Source organism: Lepisosteus oculatus, chromosome 2, assembly GCF_040954835.1.
Source record: "Lepisosteus oculatus isolate fLepOcu1 chromosome 2, fLepOcu1.hap2, whole genome shotgun sequence".
NCBI classification, from domain to species: domain Eukaryota; kingdom Metazoa; phylum Chordata; class Actinopteri; order Semionotiformes; family Lepisosteidae; genus Lepisosteus; species Lepisosteus oculatus.
The window spans coordinates 6530519-6554985 of NC_090697.1; the positions used below are offsets into that span (position 1 = coordinate 6530519).

The window sequence follows — 24467 nt, forward strand, 5'->3', positions numbered from 1 at the left end:
TCACCTATTTGTGATGAAAAAGTTACCGTGTACATTTTACTTTTATTGCAGTTTGAAAAGCACTCATCAATGTTTATTCTTTCTAACCCTGAAAGATAAAAATATCATTGCAGTTCCCCTTTAAATGTGAAAATTGTGAAAATACATATACAGTACAGTATATTCTAGAGCTTACACATCATTTTAACAGCTGAATGGGATGAACTGTACAATTTACTTTCTTAATCAATCTATTTTGAGTAAGGATAATTCAATTTTAAGTAATAATAATAATAAAATATATGTGCAGTAAGTCTAACAATGATGTAATTTAATGGCTTTTAACATTTTGCCCTTCCAGGTTTATGGAAACTTCCCTTCACATTCTGACCAGGCAACAAGGAAATGAGTATAACCTCTTCTGTTAACTGAAAATTAGTACAACAGGAAACACCAAGACAACAACAAAGCCTCTAACAAATTACACAGTCTTTAAACTGCCCTCTTATTCTGCACCTTGGAAGGCTTTCAAAAGCACAGCTGCTTGTAAGGGAGACTTATCTGACAGGGATTTATGAGTATTTCCCCCTTTATGAACACATTTTTGACAATCATACAGCTCTCTTCAACAACATAAAGACATTTTCATTTTAAGATGCAAATCAGTGTCTGTTTTTTCAGTCTATGGAATTCCAATTGTTAATAAACAGAAAAGCATAAGAGGAAATCCTCTGTGTTTGTTGTAGACAAACAGTTGTGCAGACTGCTTATGCATGTTCAGTCACGGAGTAACTGTTTTCATGTGTAACCCATCCATCTTTTGTAACCAACCTCCTAGACTGATACAGAACCCATAAGCCTATAGGGGACAATTGAGAGCCGCCAATTAAACTAGACAGCCTGTCTTTGGACTGTGAAAAGTAACCAGGGCACATGAGCAAAAAACCCATGTGGCCATAGATGGAACACGCAAATGACACACGTATCCCAGGTATCCCAGCCTGGAATCAGACCCGGGACCCGAGCTGTGAGACAGCAGTGCATCTGCTCTGCCCACATGCTGTGATAAGTCGTCTGTAAGACTAAACATGCAGTTATCAGTCAATCATACCATGTGATCAGAAAGCTAAACAAGATTAGATCCCCCCTACAGCAGATGTGTTGAAAACCACACCTGTAGACTTTATAAAGGAAATGCCTGGTGGCATGATTAATCAGTTGGCATGTTTCTTTTTAAGCACATAAAGACTACAAAATATTACTATTAATAAATACTCATTATTTTCTGCTTTCTGATTTTCTGCTAAAATGCACTATACTGTATGTACTGTATATCCGACAACGTCTGTAAACCACAAGCAACCACATTTTTATGTAAACATTCTCCATTAAGCATCTTTTGATAAAAAAAACTGCAACAGATACTCTGGAGTTGGTTATAATTAAATGCATGTGCAGTTAACCAACACATTTTGAATAGTGTAATGCTTGAAAAGGTTTTGAAAATTGCTTTTGTTCACATAACACATGCATTATAATGACTGTCCTCTTAAATGTGTCGTTTATGTCATGAGCTATCTCTATATTTTTAAAGAAATGGCATTTTCCATTATTTCATATCAACTTTCTTATTAACTGCTGACTCCAGGTTACATAGCAACTGTGAAGGATTTGTGTCATGTACTGTAGCTTTTTTTAAAATGAACTTGATACTTATTGTTCTATTATCTTACTCAAGTCAATACTTACAGATGCTCATTTATGATTCATATATGATAAAATTTTGTCCACCTGGTAATGGGAGGAAAATCCCACATATGGGACAGAAAAAGAGGATAGTGCAAAAAAATTCAAAGTGACAAAATATGCATGACAATACATGTCCTAGATAAAGGTTTGTCCTTTCTTTCTAATACAGTACATGAAGCATACAAAAATAATAAATATCTCTGAAAGGTTACAATACATGGAATGTTGGTTTGTAATGATATTTGTAAACACTTTTAAATGTTTATTTTGTGATCAAAAATGTCTAATTACCAAAAATATATTTTTCATGTTCAAATTTTGTTTCCAACATATGACAAGAGAAATGCCAAATCAATGGTATTCACAAAAGAGGAATCCACCATTTAAACGAGTTGTCATAACAAACAGGCAAAGAGATATTCCCTATGTCACTGAATTTTAAAATCTGTGAGTTTCTTCTGTTTCTGTGGCCTAGTTCAGTGATTCTCAATCACTGTTCTGGAATACTCCTGTATTTGCAGGCCCTTCTGCCAAGAGGGCCCTTAATCACCACTGCTAATTGCTTTCAGTGAGTGATTTGAGTGCTTGTTTAGACTTTTTTCCTGCACTTGGGCCTTGGTTTCAAAAACAGTGTTTCTCAATCCTGGTGCAAGTAATACATTTGTCTTCTGGTTCATGCTTCATCTGAGTTCTTAATTACAGGCTATTTTGTTTCAATTTTCTATCTTTAATTTCAGCTCTTAAGAAGCCCAACGAGATTCGTAATTAGTACTGTATGAAGCCTGTGCTAATTACCGAGTTTCTGACCTGCCCTCATTCAGGTGTATTAGCTACAATACAACCAATTGGACTTAAGCAGAAGGAAACACTCCGACTCCCTTTGGGGATTCTGATGTCATTCCCATCTGCTTCTGTTCTTTTTAATTGGTCACCTGTTACGAGCTGTTTAACCAGAAAGAAGGGAGCAGATTCTTAATCAGGAAGTTGAGGTGAGGCTTCATTAAGTGCTGTGATTTGAAGCAGTCTGAACATTTTTTAAACCAAGCACTGAGCGCGGAAAAAATTCTAATCCAACAGGCAGATCAGATACAGGTACCAATTAGCACTAGAGGTTAAGGGTGCAGTTGAAAAAAAACAGTGAACACAAGGATACTGGTCTAGTCCGTTGGAGTAAAGGCAAATGTAAGACATGCTGCACATAACAGCAGGTCAGGTGACGAGGACACTGTATTGTAAGGCAAGGTCAGGTGGGGAACCAGTAAAATAACATAACAGCTGATAGACATACAAGTTAAATAAATACTCACATGGGCAGGTGGATCCCCCTTTTAGAATTACGAATTCATTTTAGAATTAATAGTAAATGTCCCCCACTTAAATACAATGTTTCTTGCTGTTCCTTTTTAAACTTCACCTATACCACAATTTCTAGACAACTGCAAACAACAATGAAATAAAGAGCATTGTATATTAGCCTGTTTAGATAAAAGAACCATTTAAAAGAAACTGTTGATTCGCTGAACATGCTCTCTTCTGTCACTGTCACTATTACTTTGTTTGCTAATCAGCATTCATTCATATGCCATTGAATACAGAGGAACCTTTTCTGCATTAATCCATGATAGAAAGAAAAAGATCAAATTGGGAGCATTTTTAATCCCAAAACCATTTCTCAAGATTAGGAATAGTCTTGTATTCTTTGTGTCTTTTAATATAATCACAGGTAAGACAAGCATGTTCTTCCCAAAAGAATGACTTCTTCACCTTGAAGTACTTGTGCCAGGAAACGTACTGCAAATACATGTCTTCATTTTTGTCTAGAACCAGAAGATAATCGGCCAGTTCTTTTGGCGAAAGGAAATCATCTACATGAATAAAAGCATCTCCAGGAATGTAGTTCTCGTAGTTTTCTCTTGATGGTCCCAGGACAATTGGCACTGTACCGACCGATAGTGCATTGTACAATTTTTCTGTGATATAGTCTCTGTGGATTGAGTTTTCAAATGAAAGATAAAATTTACAGCTGGCAATAGTAGAGAGAAAGTTCTTATCACTAACATATTCCCCAAACGCCTGACCGTAGGTGTTTATTTCAATGTGTTTGTATAAGTCATTGTAGTACTTTACTCTGGCATGTTCAGGATTCCAGTTGCTCACAATCCAGCAGACCAATTTGTTCTTTACTGGAACTTCAAAATCTGTAGGTATCCTGCTGGAAATAAGAGACCCATAAGGCACTTCAATGTCAGAGTCCCGTCTGTAACTTAAGGTCACATTGAAGAGGTTTTCAAGACCAGCTGTTTTTGGAGAGTGAGTGGGTGACTCCAAGTTCATCCACACCCATTTCTGGAATGGGGGCCGATACATTGGTGGCAGGTTGACTAAATCCCTGCTGATGTCTCTGTGGTGGAGAAGAACTGCGTCCGATTTATTATACAGATTCCTATCCACTGTTAAATGGCATCCATTGATTTGGAACAAAGAGTTACAAGAATTTAACTCAAAGGTCTGGCCGAATGGCCAAAGCCAGATAAGAATGACCGTGTGATTTAGGTCATTTTTTGAAGAGAAAAGGTTTTTCACCTTCAGTACTGATGTTGCTGACTCAATAGGACCTGATATCCAGCTACTGGAGGGCTTTATATACATAATTATAAAAGTCACAAAGCAACCCAGGAAAAGGGTAGCAATTAAAAGGGGGCGTAGAATTCCGTGAACAGATGCAGATGACATAATTTTTCCTATTAAAGAAACAAGACAAAGACAAACAAACATATAAATAATGATTCCTTGATATTACTGCACATGAGTCTTCTGGTTCTCTAACTGAATGCTTTTCAATAAAAACTGTATGTTTGGTTTTGAAACTTGTTAAAACACTGTACAGTATGACTAAATTGGAAACACCTGTTAAGTTATACAAAACATAAACTGCTAACAATGCTGAATTGCATTTCAATTTTTGCATTTTGTTCTGATAAAAACATGGTTCTCAACAATTAAGTTCAAAAGCTTTCCTCACACAGTAGGTACTGATGCACAAATAGTAACAATGCCAAAATTATTCTGTCTAAATTATTCAAATATTTTAAACCTAGATATCAAACAAGATCACAGTTAATGTGAAAGCACAAATTAGAGAATCCTGCATAGTATCCAGTATCAAATGTGACACTGTCAAAACGAAAACATAATTTCAAGTGTGCCCTGCTCGACCATGGCCCATTATCACACCCCTGACAGTGTTAACGCACTGACCCAGTCATCCTCTGGAGATACCACTCTGGGACATTCTGCCACTCTTCCTGTGCAACTGCAGCCAGCTGGTGAAGTCTCTTGATGGCACTGACAAATTATTTCACACTCCACAACTGGCTTGCAGAAACCGAGGGCTCGGGGTCTCCATCAATGTGTCATTGACAGATAAAGTTGCCTTCAATCGGCTCCTAAGGTGTTCTTTTGTTAAAGGGGATTCCTTACCACATCATCACACCCCATAGTTAGCTTGTAAAGTAGACTGCCCCTGAATGGCCTCTGAGCTTGGAGATCATTTTCACCCACATGCCAAGCTACAGACACTCTGCTGCTGTTAATTTCTTTCCTTAAAATTTCTTGATCTATAGCCAATACAGTCTGATCAGACACAGTCCTGGACTGGTATGATGGCTTGCTGTACCCCTGTCCCTCACAGAGTAGGATTCTTGGTTTCTCTGGACTAGTGTTCTGATTATTGAAAGACAATGTCTCCAAAAGGCAGGCTACCCTGAGTTGCAATGACATCTACAGTACCACACAAAGTTCATCACTTTGAACTTAGCATGGTCGCATATTTCAGTGTTCTTGAAATGATTAAAATCCTGTCTTTTTTGCTCGGTTGTTTAAATTCTCAAAGACTCTTTAGCTTGTGACTAAACTCAAACATCAAACGCCAAAAAACTGCCACTTTTATAAAACCACTTGATTTTAACTCGGTATGGATCAATACTACACAATCAACAAACCCATTTTTAATGATTTAAAACATAAATAAAATCAATTATGTGCTTAATGGGTCACCGACATCACACTGCATTTTCATTGTGCATCAGTATAATTATTCTGTCTCATCAATGTTCACAGTCACTGTTAAAAATGATGTCTTTGCTGTTTGAAAGCTTCCTTTTTCCTTTTATGAGTTAATTCAACATTGGTTAATTAAAAAAATAGCTTCTAGTATGGTCAAAAATAAAGAGCTGAACTGAATTTTTGTTATTTTTTTCCAGTTGACTGAAGGGAGAGATTGAAATAAAAACCAGTTTGCCTGGTAGATGAAACAAGTTATCTTGTTCCAAACTTTTCAATATTAGAAAGATAATTCAGACAGGATATTTTTGTTGTTTAGCTTGTTATAGTGTCAGACCAGCTTTCTTGAATGTGATACTTATTACTGTTTAGTTCCCATCCCATTTAGTTCCTCATTCCATTTTTCTCCCAAAAATTATCATTACTTTGTCTCTGAGCTCTTCAGCTAAAAAACTGGAAAGACCTCTGTGCACTAACAGTTAAAGCAATTAAGAGAGCACAATGCCCATACTAAAATTAAGAGATTATCTGCAGAATTATCTGACTGCTTACAGAGTATTTTTCTTTATTCAAATTTCCTACACTAGTTACTAAATCTGGCAAGTCTGAGACTGTCTCAGAATCCTGCTGTTTTAATGGTTGCTATCTCCGAATAAACGATTCTTTGAGCACATGCCGAGAATCAATTTCTCACACAACAAACTGCCACAACAGTAGCTCCACCTACACATGTTTCCACAGGCACTGCACAAGGATCCAGATGCTAACCTATCTGTTGCCAACATAAGACTTAATGATTGATGTTATCACCTTGAATTTAAGTACGAATCCAAAAGCCTGGGCACTCCAGCACTCAGATTACGAGTGACAATGCACCATCTAATGTGCCTTGTCTTGCTTGAACCATAACCAGTTGTATTTGTCACAGCTCGACTGTCACATGTTTTTTGTAGATGTTAAGAACACTAATATGCCTTGGTATGAACACTTCTAAAAAATATGATGAAATCTGAATGAATATTTTGATTATGCATATTAATTACTAAAACTAAAAAGACGTGGTTATGTCTAAAAAATTGGGAATAATTTTACAAAAGCTGTTCTGTCTCATATCCCTTTCTATTTTTGTATTAAAGCAAAAATATCCAATTAACTGCATTTTTATTTTTATAGAGAACTTGGTCCTACTCCCCAAAAATTACAAAATTAAATGTATATTAATTGTGCACTTAGTTAAATAATTAAATCTTTATGATTATGCATTATTTTAACCTTTGAGTTGTGTTAGCAATTTAACAGGATTTCATTGTTTTGAAAATATTTTATGTTTTAAGAGACATACTATACAGTACTAAACCAAAGAATTAAACACTTAGAAGACAGTTATAACCTAATATAGTCTGAAGTATCAAATAAATCACTTTAATGGTTTAGAATTCGATGTTTGTAGTAGCCCGTTATGTTAACTGGAATGTTAAAGTATTTTTTTTAGACTAGCAACAGATTATCATCTTGCGTAATCATAATTTATAATAATCTCTTAGCATTTCTTTTGAAATGTTCTGTTTTGGGGGGATTTTTGTCATTCATTAAAATACAGAAGCTGCTGTATATTCATATGCTGAAAATACTTACATGAACAACCTTATGCTCTGCTAGAGTGCAGGAGTCCAGAAATATCTGGTGATTTTTAATAAAGAAAACACCAGCAAACAACAAGGAATACTTGGTTAAAATGCGGCATATCAGCTTCTGGTAATACAGAGCAGTAAAAAGAACAGAATCGAAAGCATCTCACACCAGATCACAGGTTATGATCTTCTCCTCTGAGTGAATTCTGTGGGAGATTTTTCTCTTGATCTTGATCTTGCACTTGTTGGGCTTCTCACACTGTCTGCAGCAAGAGCTTCCATCAGTTCTCCTCCCTGTAACTTAAGGAAGCAGAAACAGCAATCACTGCCTTGGTCCCAGAGGTGGATGAAGCTCAATAAAACAAAAAGCATCTGCTATGTGGCCTTAATAGCAGTTATATATATATACAGTATAATAGCAGTTATATATACACTACTGTATTTGCCATGTTATGTTGGATCATTCTGTCCCATAACAGTGCACTGTATATAGACATACTGTAGAGACAGAACACCCAGAGACACGAAATAGAGGAATCTGTGGACATAAACACTGCACATCTGAAATACAATGACATTAGAATCCAGTACTTTCTGGTCTTGTTCAAGGTCACGCTGACAACGGTTGGGAAAACATACATGTTGTTTTGATGTCCAAATCCTGAATACTGTTTACATCTTACTTCTAATATACTGTATACTGTACGTGCAAATCACCTTCATAATGTTAACTACATTAACTAAGTTGTCGAGTAACCATTTGTACAGTATGTCTACTGTGAGTATAGTGCTAAATGACACTAAATGAGTGTTTTTATAATGCATTAGACAGTACACATAATCTAAAATAATTACCCCTGGTTACAATGCCAAGATAAATTTTGTGAACCCCAGCTATAATTATTAGAAGTACATTTTCTTATTATGATACCCTTGTTTAATTGAAAGCAGTCTTTGCTTAAATAACCAAAAGTGTTTACAGTACATTTACCAATTCAACATTTGAGATGCAATGGTACTGTATATGAAGCAAAAAAAAAGAATTACTGTATTAAGAATCAATGAAAGCAAAAAAATAAATGAACCCCTAATTACTGTAACTAAGCACACATAAAGGGTTAATTTAAGTACCAAGTAAACAAGGACTAAGTCTGAGCAACTCTGTCCTATAAAATAGTCAGAATCTTTTTGAGTTTGGTCTTCACAAACTTCACAGGTAAGTGTAAACCTACAAAGCAGATAAGTTATAGTTTTTGTGCTGTGTCCATTAAGAACATCACTTCAATCTTCTTTTCTGTGCTTTTTTCTGACCATCAATGAGTTCTCAAGAAAATGCGTGCATTACCTTGAATGCCTACTGTCTGCAATTTGGGAATTAATCTTTAATGAGGAACTTTATCGAAAAGCCTTATGAAACTTTAAATGTGTTTTCATTACAGCTGTGACTAATTTACAACATTTCTAAATCCATGTTGACAATAAACTAGAATTCCATTATCATACGAGCGATTTTCTAGTTTAGTTCTAATTACCGTCTCCATAACCTTGCACATAATGTAATAGGAGCAAGACACATTGGTCTATAATTACTTTGGTTAGTTTTGTCACCCTTTGTGTGGATCTGTATTAGAAATTTTCCAGTCACTGTGTGTTAGTCTGATATTGTGTTTTTTGTTATCGTTCATAACATAATAATAATAACATCACTTTATTAACCCTTTACAATTTCTTGCAGTAGGAATTTGTCTTTTCACATGCCCCAGCTTGCTCTCCATGAGACACACAGACAGGGAGAGAGCATGGGGTCAGAGCACAACACTCCTGGAGCAGTTGGGGTTAAGGGCCTTGCTCAGGGACCCAACAGAGTAGGATTCATCTGCCAGATGCAGGATTTGAACCAGCAACCTTCTAGCCATAGGCACAGATCCTTAGCCACAGAGCCACCACTCCACCCAGTCCAACATCCATCATTTTCTTTTACTACAATTGAATACCATCAGGCTCTGGAGATTTCTTTATCTTAATTGTGTCTAGTAGCTGTAATACCTCTTCCACTGCTGTGTAAATATAATTACATATAGAGCTGTTGTCCTCATCCACGTTGCCTTTTTTTGCCTGAGCTAAAGACCAGTCTAACCTATCAGTAATTTCCCCTTCAGTCTTTTAAAGTTTCCCATTATTTCCTTGATTATATCATTTAGTGTTCCACATCATTTAATAGCTCTCACTGCAATAAAACCTTCTTCTCTATCTTGACTTTCCCAACAACATTTTTCATCTGTGCTTGCAGTTAACTGCACTGCTTCTCTTTAACTGGCTGTTTTAAAATAATTTTAAAAGTACTATTTTTCTCCTTCTGTTTTTCTTAATTGATTTATTAAACCTTTTGAATTCTCCCTTTCAACATTTTGATATACTTTTAAAATTAATCTGTTCTGTGCTTAAACAGAATATCTTTAAAATGCTGTCACCCACTCTCTGGTGATTCTTTATCTTGGTGCATTTTATTTCTTATCTCATTCCTCAACCCACCTCATACCTTCATAACAAATTTGTAGTTCTTTCCTTTCTTTTGACTTTACTTATACAATTTTAATTTGTTTTATGAATACCATAGTATCATTGCACTAGTCTAATGATTCTCTCATTTTAGTTGTGGCAGTATGGAACAAGCTACCCAGCCACATTGTTGAAATCAGTACCCTGGTTTCTTTCGAGTAACTGTGAGTAACTCATCACTTCTTCATAGTCAACAATTTCATGTTTCTATCTCACTTAAAATATTCAGTCTTATTAAAGGGGAACTGCAATGCTATGTTTAGATTGTGGGGCTTATAGTGAATCAGCAAGGATGAGCGCATTTCAAATCAGGATGAAACTACCAAGCACGCAGTAACATGTATAACCTTCAATTTACATCACAAAATTGACAAAGTTTCAATGTATCATTTCCATTGGTGGTTTTTTGTGGTAAATCACACCAAGAAGAAAAATTCTAGCAGGATGTATATTTTTGTAGCCCATGCTGTCGCCTGAACAGCTGATTTGAATTAGTGCAGCTGAACTGAAATCATCACATCGACTTTAAGACAGTTTTGTAAACAGATACTACTTGTTAACATACAGTTCATGTTCAGTTTTAGATTACAAACATTTCTGGGGTGAAATGTCTGCTGCACAACCTTTACTTACATCACACTGAATCGCATCGAGAAACTTGTCAATGGGACCAACATTATTAGCCATTTCTTGGCTTGTTCACAATCCTTTGGAAAAGGAAACAGTTTGACTTTCTGCTAACCTCTGTGCGGTGCACGACCACTATGTTCTGAATAGCCAAATATTTGACAGTGAGGCATCATTTAAAATATTACATGAAATAATAAAGACAAAAACGAATTAACGTTGTTGGGAAACCACATTTCTCATTTTCTTACAGTGTCTAGCGAGCAGGAAGGGCTGCTTTTGTGCAGTAATTTAGCTAAATTCACAATTTAATACCAAATTTGAAATTTGTAAAATGTTGTGATACCTTCAAATGATTGAATTTGTTACCAAGATTTAATATTGGTTTTGAGAAATTGGGACTGCAGTTCCCTTTAACTTTGAGTATGCCTATAGCTTTCACAGAACATATACTTTTTCATAGAACATAAATATAGTAGCCCATTTCACAATGCAGGGACATTGAAGTCTTAAAAAAAAAGTTGCATGCTTTAGAGGTATCCAAATGTTTAAAATTCACATCAAAGCACCCTATTTAAAAATGGTAAAACAATGGGAAACCTTTATGGTGTTTGCTATTAAGCAAACTGCCATTGTTCTGTTAAAGTTATTCTAAATTTAAGTCAGACTAAACCAACTGCTGTTAAATCATTAAGCAAGCTTTCTCAGAACATCAACAGCGAAGACAGGATAAAAAGAATAGGCAAAGAGCTATTGCTTTGGGAACACTGTAATTCATGCCAATAAATCTCTCTGAATTTGATTTTGAGAGAGTAGAGAGAAAGAAGAGAAGAGACAGGCGAACAAAAGGAAGAAGATGGTGAGTAGTCTGTCTTTTCCCAGGTCCCTGACATTTCAGATGACACACCAGAAACATAATAAAGAAGTGAGGGAGACCAGAATACAGGACTACAAGCAGAAGGAGCTCTAATCTTGAGCTACTGTTCGGGTAAACTGGCCATGTGATACACATTCTGTGTGTCTGATGTCTGAATGTATCACAGCAACGTAATACTGAGCAAACCAGTACCAGCTGATGGTGTTGATTTGGATCAGTGGTCTTCAAAAAGGAGATTATTGAAGGGTTATTGAAGACAGGAATGCCATTTTATTTTAAGGAACTGACGTTTTCTTCAAGTATCTGTCACGCCCTGTACTCCTAGAGGGCGCTGCTCTTCTGTCCTGTTCCTAGTTCCCTGTGATTATTCATGTCTTTCTGTTGTGTCTTGTTGTGTAGCCTATTTACTTCCTGTGTCTGCTCTGCTCCTTGCCCAGCATTGAGCGTTCAGATGTCTTCCCGCCTAGTACCAGGTCGTCTCCTCCTCCATTTTTCACTGTGAATTCTGCTAATGTGTGCTTTGCATAGAATACACTCATCACATTCTTATTCAATAAATATGACTACTCTATATATATAGTATATATACTGTATATAGTAGCAATATATAAAACACTAGTATGGCAATTTGAATTATTGTGGATTTAAAGACGCTAGAAAGAGAGATGAGGATTTGGACAAATCAAACATGTTTTAGGGCAGTTCTTACTTCTTGTTCTGAAGATCCACAGCCCTGTAGTCCTGACAGAAAATCCAAATGGCTCGATGACTGAAAACTTGGAATCGGTTGTGAATAATACCAACTAAACCACCACTTTTAATCCATTTGCTCATAGAGTTTGTCAGAATTAAAACCAGGAGACTTTGTGGCTCCCCAGGACCCCAAAACTCAAGTAAGAATCAAGTAAGAATAAGTGTTTTAGGGGTTGGTGTCTTAACAACTTTGATCCCACTGTCAAATTTAGAATTGTATGTTTTTTTTTAATTTCATACATAAATGTCAAAATAAAAGGATAAATATAATATCATTATGTACTGAACTAGAAGAATGCAGAGAAAAAAAAAACAAGCTAAGCGATATAGATTTAATATATTTAGACCAAATTTGTTGTGTTACAACATTCACAGGTCCAAAAGTCCAAGGTCATGAACCAATCGCAAACTGTCACGCCCAGTACTCCTAGAGGGCGCTCTACTTCTCTCTTGTCCCTCGTTCCCTGTGATTATTCATGTCTTTCTGGTGTGTCTTGTTGTGTAGCCTATTTATGTCCTGCTTCTGCTCTGCTCCTCGCTCAGCATTGAGGTTCGGATGTCCTGAGACCCGCATAGCACCAGGTCGCCCCACGTCCGCTACCTGAGGGCATAGGTTTCTATACGGCATCTCCTGAACAGCTGAGCCCGGGCTAACCCCCGTCTCGCTGCTACGCATAGGGTTTTTATCGCTCTCTTGCCATTCCACGGTTTGTCCTTTCCGACATCCCTGACACAAACCACTGGTGTTGGCATGGTCTCTCATTTGACTGGATGGCAATTCCAAAATGGCACTGACAAAGCTCAATAAGGCATTTTAAGGTCTTATTTTGAATCAATTGAACACACTTCAGTTTCCCAATGGCACACTGCTGACTGCTGCTACTGCTGACAAGTGCGCCTTTCACAATGAAGCCTACTTCGGACATATAGATAATACAACACTTGGACCCAATAAATTAGTTTTTGCTTACACTTGGCCCACATTAATCAAAGCCTTCAGGATTGTTTCCAAAGTATTTGCCAAACATTTTGTGGTTACATGAAAGGAAAGGTATTCATCATGATTTTGCTTTAGAAAGCCCTATCACTTCTGCACCTTTTCTGTGTAAATTAAAGCAGACATTTTGCTGAGGACTTGGCTCCTTGTGCCATAGCCCAATTGAATGAGAAAGAAAATCAAATCACTGTCTGTTGGTTACTATGGTACGAAAAATCCAGCAGAGGTAAATTGAGATTTAAAGTAGGTTAATGCTGCAAGTGGCATTAATGTCCCTGCAGCCACAGGGGTCATGAATGAGAAAGAATGGCTGCTTGGGTGCCACGTTGATTTTGTTTCTTTCAAACAGTGAATGCAAATCAAATCCAACAGCACCCAGGATGTCAAAAGAGAGGTTTGGACATCCCAAACTGCTTCACCTAGAAAATATTTATCATTGTACACCATGTTACTATATATATATGCTATATATACTTAATATTATAATAATGAGAAGCTGAAATCTTATTGAGGATATCTCTATTTATAGAAAGCGTTTAACATGGGTCATCATATGAAAAGACAATGGTTACTGTATTCTAATCTTGAGAACGTGGTACTCTATGTATTTTGATATTTCTAAAAGTGAATCTAGAAATTAAATTAGTCAGCAAGGTTAGTCAACCAGCAACCTCTTGGTTTTCCGGAAAAACTCCTGTGATTTGTCAAGTGCTTTCAAGCTTCCAGTGATGTCAGTGAGAGAGGTGGGGTTTCCCCACTTTGATCTTCCTGTCCTGCAAGGTGCTATGCTGATTGTAAGATGTAAAGCGATGAATGGCTGTGTAGGAAGACTTAAGAAAATGAGATGATTTTCTATGTATTTATATGTATAAATACATTATGTATTTAATCCATTTGCAACCCTAAATCAGTTCAGATGCAAATGAAGAGTTTCAGAGGTCAAAAGTAGTTAAATTGTCACTGTGACTGCATAATCAAAGTGCATTAACATGACTTCAGAGTACTGTAAATACCACGTTTGCTTTACATTCTCTCTGATAGATACAGAATTTCAAGTCACAACTTACTGATACAACAAATATGATAAAGTGGCAGAGAAGCACTAGAAGGTGAGGTATCCCTTTGAGTAAAGTGATGTTGATTATTAAGATAAGGAATGTGCATTATAAAACTCAGACACTAGCCAAATCAGGCCACCCTTCCAAACTGAGCAGCTCATAAGGCAGGAAAGACATTTGGAATGCCAAGGTGATTTTCTAAAGATTTGATTGATATGTCTGAGATGGGAGTCACTATTCATACATTGACAGTATCCTGGTCGCAGGCTAACTTGGATGAGTGAAAATCAAGGTTTGACTGGAAAAGACCTTAATTCCTGTATGAGGTATACTGCATAAGTGCAGGTTTTGTGGTTAGACAAGAAAAAAATGTAACTTTGAAATGCAAATATAAAGTCGTACATACATCTGGAGCATTCTCAACATACTGTAGCACATCACATAGCTAGCACCATCCCAGGTGTCAAGTATGGCGGTGGAAACATCATTATATGTGGCGATAATAGCTAGGGACCTATCTAGGGGAGGCACAATTACAAAGAAGCAAAGAAGATGGACTTAAATACTTTTAACCCATCTGAGCAGCAGGTTAATGATGCACAAGTCACAGATGTATTTCGGCCAGCAGTCATATCACCCTGCGACACACAACTGGCAACCCACTGAAGCTCAGCAGGTGTGAACCTGGTCTCTACCTGAATGGGACATCTCCTGGGAAAGAGGTGTTACTGGGGCTAGTAGGGGGTGCTCATCCTGCAGCCTGTGTGGGTCCTAATGCCCCAATATAGTGATGGAGACACTATACTGTAAAAACGGGCACACGCTATGGCTGCTGTTTCATCATCCAGGTGGGGGCTGGTGGTGGAGGTTAATCCCCATTACCTGTAAAGCACTTTGATTGGAGCCTCCAGAAAAGTGCAATATAAGTGTAAGGAATTATTATTATTATTATTATTATTATTATTATTATTATTATTATTATTATTATTATTATTATTATTATTTTAGGGTGTCTTGTCCTGTACAGAATCCATAAAAAAAGATCTTCCTTTTCTTGTGGCTTCTAAAAACATTTTATTTTCAACACACGTAAGCAACCACCATAATGTCTGCTCCTTCATCAGGTCTAGAAGCTAGCTTTTGCTAAGAAAGACACATTCCAAAACAACATTTCAGAAGAGCCCTCTTCCTTCTCATTGATTCATTAGTTTGCTCCCTGCATCTGTCCTCCTTTGTCTAGCATGTGTTTTGGGCAACTTTGACTGGGTAATTCCATTTTTACTTCAGCATTCACACAATCTTTAGTTTGTTATTGGACAGCCCAATCAAGCTTTCTAAAATGACTGAAGAAGCACTCTGTCCACTTTGACTATGAGCTTACATTGCCTCACTTTAACCAAGGCCAACAACGGAGGCAGTCTGCAGCTCGACTCCCCATCAGTCACTGCACACTCCCATACCAGTGATTAAATAATAATTGCTGCTTATGGTAATTAAAAGCCCTGTTGCATTGTTCAGCTTGTTGTGTTTTTGTTTGCTCCGGCAGAGGTCTTCCCTCTGATTTAATTTGTACTTTCTTTTTAAAATTCAACGTTTCCAAGGGAGCCTTCAAAACAATGACCTGTCATGACAGCATACCTCTCAAGGCAGTACCCCCAAATTTAAAAATGCTACAATTAAATATTCAGCAACAAACATAAACTGGATTTCACTATTAAATCCCCAAATCTCTAATCACCTACTCTATGCATATGAATTTACAGATCTCAGTCCGTATTATAATTCCTCTAGCAAACACGCATCTCTCCAATAACAGCATGTCCTATTTTCAATGGTGCTCCGTCATAACAAAGGGGAGGCAGACTGCGGCCTGGGGGAACTAAAAAGCCACTATCTCACTCATGTTAAAAAGACGCAATTCATCCAGTAAGAAGCCATTTTTAGAGACACAGGGCTAGGGGGCAGAAGTGTGGAGTCTGTGTGAAATAGATAGACAGCTAACTGGAGAAAGCCAAAAGGCTTTCTCTCCCTTGCTTTACAAAAAGTGATGAGCAATCTTCCTGCTCATGTGTTGGTTGTTATAGAATAAAATCTGGGTGAAGTGCATTTTCCTGACAACCTTATCACTGAGCACCTGATGTCGTCATTTAGGACTGTCTCCCATTTTTGCTCTTAATATGTTGCTTACACATTGTTCTTAATATATTTTTGCTTCTGTGAATATTAGGTTTGGGCAGTTGGACAGGATTGAGCGAAGACTGGATAGTGAAGTGTAGGTGAAACACGGAGAAAAACCTGCTTGACTCACAGTGCAGTAGGACAGGGACTTGAAGCACAAGGCCAAAGCTACACTGGACTGGTCTGAGAAGGAGAGAGTGAATGTTCTCGAGTGGCCCCAGTCAAAGTGCTGATTTGAATACGATCAAAAATGAATGGCAAAGCCTGATGATTGCTTACCAGCTATCCAGAAAAAAAACACATCTAAACCAAAGCAATTTTACTAGGGAGAATAAAAACATATATCATCCAACCGGGTGGCACAGTGGCGCAGGAGTTAGCATTGTGGCCTTGCAGCGCTGGGACCCTGGGTTCAACTGAATGCAGACAAGTGTGGGGTTTTTGTGTTCTGGTAGTTAAAACATAACATAAACATAAACGTTGGGAGTTAAAAGAGACTACTTTGGAAAAATACTTGGGTGTTTATATTGACAAAGATAATGTGGGGAAGAAATAAAAAGGTAATCAACGTGTAAGACTATATCGTAAAAAGTGAGAATTTAAATCCAAGGATGTTACGTGAAAATTTTACAATGCACTGAATAGGTTTTCATTCATACTGCTGGTCTAAAATCAACCCGGGACTTGAAATAATGTCCTACATTGACAGAAGGAGAGAACTAGACCTTTATGGTCCTGAATAGAAAATTTATGAGGGGACCTAATACAACTACTCAAAATCCTCGAAAGCACTAACAAAATCCTCACACTGGACTTCTCCGACATTAACAGTCAAACAGGAACCGGAGGGTGGCGGAAGTATGGAACTCGCTGCTCAGCCGTGTTTCTGCACTTAAGAAACGGCAGGAAGAGATTCTGGGATCGATTAGTCACTACTAGCAACCGAACAAGCTAGAAGGACCGAATAGCCCCCTCTCATTTGTAACTTTACGGGCTCGAGGGAATCATACTGAACCAGGTAATTGCACACCGATAAAAAACAGTGCCTATTATTTGGGAGAAAAAAAATAGTTTTCAGACAGTAATGGCGTTATTGGAGCACTCCTGTACAAACACTTTATTACTGGGGATAGTCAACACATGTTCCACAGAGGGAGGAATGTTAACTTACAACTCACCCAGAAGAAGCCATAAAATGTGCTAAAATATGTACTCCTTTGTGTAACTAGATTTTCAGAAAGCCTTTGACAAACATAATAGCCCACTTGAGATCTAGTAACTCAAATTTGTGAGTGGGAAAGTTTTTTTTTTTCACTGTTTGACTCAAACTTTGAGAGACATGGCTTCACATACGCAATTACTCACCTTCTCCACCATTCACTTGTGAGACCTATGACGAGAAGGTGGTGAAACATTTAACTACAACCTCTTCCTGAAATATGACTCCTGTAAATTTGACTCCTTTTATTAGAAGACCTGCTGTGGGTCTCGTAATAAGCTCTTTAACTTTCTAGTTAAAGAAAGTTTGCGTTACATTGAATACATACAGTAAAGAATAAGTAGTGCAGCATGTTCCTTCCATTGCTGAAAAGTGCAGAGTTAAGTGTGACACAGTCATCACCAGCAAACACCACCACGGCTCTATTTTACATACAGGACACTATCAGTCTAACTCTACATGTCATCTACATGCAATCATGCAATAAGGCACCTAACTTCATGCTGATTTCATGCTTTTGATTATTTACTGTGTATTTTATTATGTGTTTGGTTACGGAACAACACAATGTAGTGTAATGAAATGGACAGTATTTTAAATTCCTTAAAAGATAATCCCTTCCTAACATTTGATTTATTTTCTGCGTTGTGTTTTTTTAACGGTATGCTATATTTGTTGTTTAATCATTCTAGGTAAAGGCTTTAGAATATTTTTTGGTATTTACTGTCAATCCCTATTTCATTTCTTTCTTCCTTTATTAAGAGGAGAAATGTCCTTCCTATCTCTACCTCGTGGACTAGCTCCTCCTGCTTGCTGTCTCTAGCTCGGTACCCTCCTCTACATGCGCTTCTTATCCAATGAAGGACAACAAACCCTGTTGAGCCTGCAGTTCTGCTCTCTTCACTCCCAGACACAGCTAGGGTAAATAAGGGAGGAAAGCTGCAGTCTCATGAATGGTGATATTCTATATGGACTCATGCAAAAGCTGAGAAAGGGACGCTTTTGATGTAAAGACAAGAGCCCTTCTGAAATCCTGAGAGTGTATATATTGTAAATTGACCATCACACCATTGTACTTGGCACTTAAATGAGTAATGAAGCCAATATCAAGCCAAGGCTGAAAGAAAAGGTTATATTTTGAGTACAACTTTCAAACCTTATTCAACAGGTCTAAACCTGTTGTCATGGCAATAGAACTCAAAAGTGATTTTTTTTTTCAAAATAAATTTGTTTGCATTTTCCCAGCTTTTCATTATTTGCACTAACACATTAGGAAATTGCAATCTTTTATCTTTAAAGAGTGTGAGCTTCAGATTTTCTAGATTATGATGTGATTTGGCTCAAATCACTCCCCAGACTTCACCAGAGCAATACTCATCCTAAAATTAGACTTAAAATATCGTAAAATGTCACAACATTTATAAAAATGCATTGTATGACCTAGAAAGTTTCACCTTCCCTTTTCACCTTTAAAATGCACAAACAGCATACTGTATGTGAACAAATTGTTTTTAATTTTAAGGGGTGTTTTTTCAAATTGAGGTCAGTAAATTATGTCTGGTACACATGATTTGTGTAGCACTGCTACTATAGAGCAATATAACTAAATCAGCAAAGGCTGAGCATTCCTTCAATCATCCCAGTCTTCATGTATCACATCTTAGTTTTATTACATAATCCAGTTAACCTGAATGCCTACCATTTGCACTGATAACTGCAATTCATCTGTGCCTCAGCAGGCACAGATGCACAAAACGATCACTTTGGTGTGGAACATCTGTTGAATGTCATTCTATACTGTACGTTGTCCAGAGTCTATACAGTAAGTCTCTGTGGTTGGTTCACTAGGGATAGAGAAGATAGTGATCCATCTGATTTCACATGTGTTTGATCTGAGAAAAACTGTTGGTGCTGAAAAAGCCATCGAGGGGCAAGTGATTGGGTGTGATGGTTATTATCCTGCTGTAAACAACACAGGACCTGTGCCATGAACATGCATGAGGGAATGATGAAGGGCGTGAGAACACTGCCCCCGTGGTAGGTTGTAACGAAGTTGGTTACAAATTGTGCTCTTTAAATGGTCATTTCAGAACAACCCCCACACCTGTCCCTCTCTTCATTGCAGACTTGTGAAACAAGAGGCTTGCCACACTGTAACAAGCTTGTGGCTTGGAATATTCCATTTCGAAGCATGTCCAGGGCTCATCATTGGATAACTGTAGTGTCACTGAATTCTTGGTTGCTTGATGTTGTGACTTCTTAAATGATGTTCCCATATGTTCCAATGAATACATTTTGATTCCAAACAATAACTGGATCAGCTCACATCACTTCTCAGACTTTAGGACAGGCTACTGTTTATTTCTAGAGCAGCGGCCCCATCTGCAGTGGGGCTCTAGCTGGAGGTCACCTGTCAATAATGCACAGATGACCAAACCTGCTGGTTGGGGAATAACATTAAAACTAATTGGTCAACACCAATCACCAACCATGATAACAGGACTTGAAATGAAACTGTGTTTACTCTCAGCTCAGCTCTCTTTCTCACTTACGACTTAACATGGTTTTAACCATGACAACCTTATCAACCATGTGACTGCAGCCACTGTTGTCTGAACGTCCAGAAACACCAGGTTGAAAGTCTGTGAGAGCAGAATTCACACTTTTCTGCATCAAGAGAAACTTTGTGACTCAATAACCGATTGTAATTATGCCTGATCAACAAAAAAAATACAGTTGGACTTTTGTCGACAACCCTGAATCTAGATGTTCAGTAGCAGTTATGGAACAACCTGAGTTTTTCCCCACTGCCATCTCATGCTGGACTGAACCTAAGTGAAACTTTGTAAACAAAGTGTTGGACAGCCACTTAAGACGATCGAAGTGCAATCCTCTCCTCTTAACTCTAATCCTATTTCCTTTGGAGCCAAGCCAGCAGAATAAGACTTGGCAGCTGTGATGACTCCAGTTCAGTTCCATATCTCCAGGACTTTCCAACTCTCCATGGAACAGCCTGGACAGTGAATGTTGCTATGGATGAGTAATACATTCAACGTTCACATCAGAAATCTTAAGAATTAAACACATTTGATAAAGTTTAGTTCATGTCAGTAACTCAATATTGATTTGTTTTTGAGAACATGAATGCTAATTAATTACATGAGACTAATTTAAATTATGAATGAGTGTAACAACCAATGTATAGTATGTTAACCCTGATGCATTTAATTAATTAATTTCTTTTTAATCCCTGGGTGAAAGATCCGCCATTTGTGTCAAAGCAGAATGACTCACATATAAAATGGCTTGTTAGTTTGCACTGAATATTTTGTCATTGTATTAATAAATTCTATGGTGTTTATAGAGGCCATGTGTCACGCTCGTAAACCCCTCCTCTTAAGGAGGCTCCGGCCCTTCCTTGTTCTGTACTCATCACCTGCACCTGCCTCCGGTTCCTGCCCCCCGTCCTATAAAAGCCTGGCGTTCCTGCCAATCGGGGCTCAGCTTTGGAAGACGGACGCCCGGAAGCCCGCCTACCCGCGAGTCCAGGAGCGACTCAGCAGCATTGGCTTCTACGGCGTCCTGCCCTTCTGGGTCCAGGACTGGAGTGTCTGGTCCCGTTACCCCCTTTAATTCCCCCGACCCTCTGCCAGATCCCGCTCCGGCTTTTAACTCTGTTTGTCTGTCAGGATGGATTACCCGGTCTAGGACTTTTGCTACACTCATGGATTTGCCTCGGACTCCCTTGGACTGTTTGCCTTGGCCACACCTCCCCGAACACCCCCGAGCATGATGACCTGACCTGCAAAGTTCTGATTTAACACATACGCTTTCTTTTTGTTGCAATAAAGATAATTTTATTCTCAAAAAACTAGCTTTACAACTATGTAACCTCACTATTTCAACCTCTTTGCTATCTTTGGCTGTTTTCCAGATTGCTACTTGTTCATTAATACTGCACATGCAATTTGACTCGTCAGCCTGCCAACTTCCACATTTTAGAATATATAAAATTGATGTGGAGTTATACTGAAATACCAGAGGGATTGTTTGCAGGCCCTGAGCTCCATGAACCATCCGTGCTGCTTTGCAGAACAACCCGAGTAATTCCTTTGGCAAACAGATGCTATTTTTTGTTACATGTTCTTTGTGATACTACAGTATATAGTATTAAGGCTCCACTAATAAATTGAATGTGTGAAGATTATGGTAAAATAATTTGCTGAACACACAGCAAAGGAAAATTAATATGAAGTTTAACACAATCAAAAAATTTAAGAAATTTAAAACTGTAGTTTCTTAATAAATCTCTAACAATGAGTTTACATTTTTAACACATTGCCAAGGTAAATTTAACTATAATGTATTGCAATTAAACAATTTATTGAACACTTAAACTGTAATATATTACATTTATAAACAAAAAATATAGATCTGATTAATGCTTAGTCATTACAGCTTTTTAAAAATCCAGTGACCACGTTACACCTAACTATGAAATACTGTAACTTGTTTTTTAAGGTTTGCATTTATAAAAACAGTATAAATTATGTGTTGTTTTAATAGATGATTAAATTAATAAAGTAAATAAAGGTACTATTACTATTTAAATAATAATAAAAATATCTCTTATTTAAAGCAACTGAATACCAACTATGCAAAAGATGTAAACTGCTTTATGAGACATGTAGCTAAAAAGCTCAGTAAGCTTAGTACTGTACTGTATGTCACATTTACAGCACAAAAGAAAAAGAACACTATGAAGCTGTTGCCTTTCAAAATCAGTGCATTCCACTGTGATTAAAAGTCAAATGAATTGAGCAATACATACAGTATGAATACATCCAGAGGAGGCTGAACATTAATGTACTGAAAATGCAGAGGGCAAAATGTAACAGCTGGGTTCCCTGCCACCTTATTCCCACCCTATCTATGTGCACTGTTGCTTTGCATTGTGTATGCTAGATATTATTTCATATATGTATACTTCCAAATAAATTAATATATTGTATATCTATGCTATTTTCTGCACATGTAGGACAAATTAAATGAAAGCAATTCCAAGACCTTGGAATACTATCATCCCAGAGAAACTAGTCAAGAAACTCAGTGCACTGGGTCTCAACACCACCCTATACAACTGGATTCGGGACTTTCTGACAGGCAGACCTCAGGCTGTCAGGCTTGGAAACCACACCTCCGGCACACTAACTCTGAACACTGGGGTCCCACAGGGGTGTGTGCTTAGTCCATTGCTCTACACCCTCTACACCCACGACTGTAAGACCAAACACAACACCAACTCCATCATCAAGTTTGCCGATGACACCACAGTTGTAGGTCTGATCACAGACAATGATGAGAGGGCCTACAGGGAGGAGGTCAATCTCCTTACTACATGGTGTGATGACAACAACCTCACCCTTAACGTCAGCAAAACCAAGGAGCTGATCGTTGATTTCAGGAAACTGCAAACCGGACATGCCCCTATCCACATCAACGGGACTGAAGTGGAAAGGGTCAGTAACTTTAAATTCCTTGGTGTCCATATCACCGAGGACCTCACATGGTCTCTCAACACCACCTGTCTGATCAAGAAAGCGCAACAGTGCCTGTACTTCTTAAGACGGTTGAAGAAGGCTAAGATATGTCCCCAGATCCTCACTAACTTTTACAGATGCACTACAGAAAGCACACTGACAGGCTGCATCACAGTGTGGTATGGCAACTGCAGTGCTGCTGACCGGAAAGCCCTACAGCGGGTGGTGAAAACTGCCCAGTCCATCACTGGGGTTACCCTCTCATCTATCCAGGACATTTATGACAGACGGTGCTTGAGGAAAGCTCTAAGCATCATCAAAGACCCCACACACCCCAGCTACAGACTTTATGATCTGCTACCATCTGGAAAATGGTACCGGAGCATTCAGGCCCGGACTACCAGACTCAGAGACAGTTTTTACCCCCGCACTATCAAACTGTTAAATTCCCAGCCTCTCTCACTCTCACCTCACCTCTCACCTACGATCTGAACCTCACAGTGCCTTCTTCCTTTCTTTCTTACCAAAAACCCAAACACACATTGAAAATCTATCTCTACCACACATGTCAAAAGCTCACTCCCCATCATTTCTATCCCTTTATTTTATTCTGTTGATGCATATTTTTGCACATAACCTGTTACCTTTTTGTTGTTTTGCACATTGCCTGTTGTTTTTTTTGCACATCGTCTGTTATTGTTTTTTGCACACTGCCTGTTGTCTCTGTCTTTCTTTTGCTACACAATTGTATTGTTGTTGTTGTTTTTTTTCTCTTTGTACTACTTATGTCCGAGAGCTAGCTAAATAGCATTTCGTTATACCATATACCATGTATATGAGTGTAATGACAATAAACTTGAAACTTGAAACTTGAAACTTGAAAATACTAACAGCAGAATCCAATCTGCGGTTTTCTCAGGCACCCTGTCTGTGGTTATAGAGGTGAAAAACAGGCTTCACCTTTCTCAGATACTGGAAACCTTTCCGTGGCAAAACCTATCAAAACAGATTACAAATGAATAAACTGGATGCCTGTCGCCTAAATGCAATGACTTATAGGCAATCTCAAAAACACTTAAACTAGAAGCAAACAGGGTGAAATCATAGAAATCAGCAAAAGAGATGCATGGGGATTTAGCCAAAAAGACAGCCTAAGGGGAAAAACTAAATGTCAAAGGATAAGGTAATTAAGCACTAATACCTAAATGCCAGGAGCTTTGGGAAAAACAAGCAAGATA

The 24467-nt window shown here is 37.9% G+C and overlaps 1 protein-coding gene across 3 annotated transcripts in view; it reads right to left on the reverse strand.

Moving 5' to 3' along the window:
• Nucleotides 1-279: 279 nt before the first annotated feature.
• Nucleotides 280-24467, reverse strand: part of fut9a (fucosyltransferase 9a) — a 30916-nt gene continuing 6728 nt past the window's right edge. Inside the window, exons 2-3 of one of the 3 annotated variants that reach the window (XM_015355148.2) lie at nt 7426-7715; nt 280-4469 (exon numbers count right to left, since the gene is read on the reverse strand). In XM_015355148.2, coding sequence (XP_015210634.1) covers nt 3382-4461 — 1080 coding nt within the window. In that variant the 5' untranslated portion in view covers nt 4462-4469; nt 7426-7715 and the 3' untranslated portion in view covers nt 280-3381. Of the gene's footprint in view, nt 4470-7425; nt 7722-24467 lie in introns of all 3 variants that reach the window. The other 2 variants (XM_015355162.2, XM_015355143.2) reach the window with 2 other exon arrangements.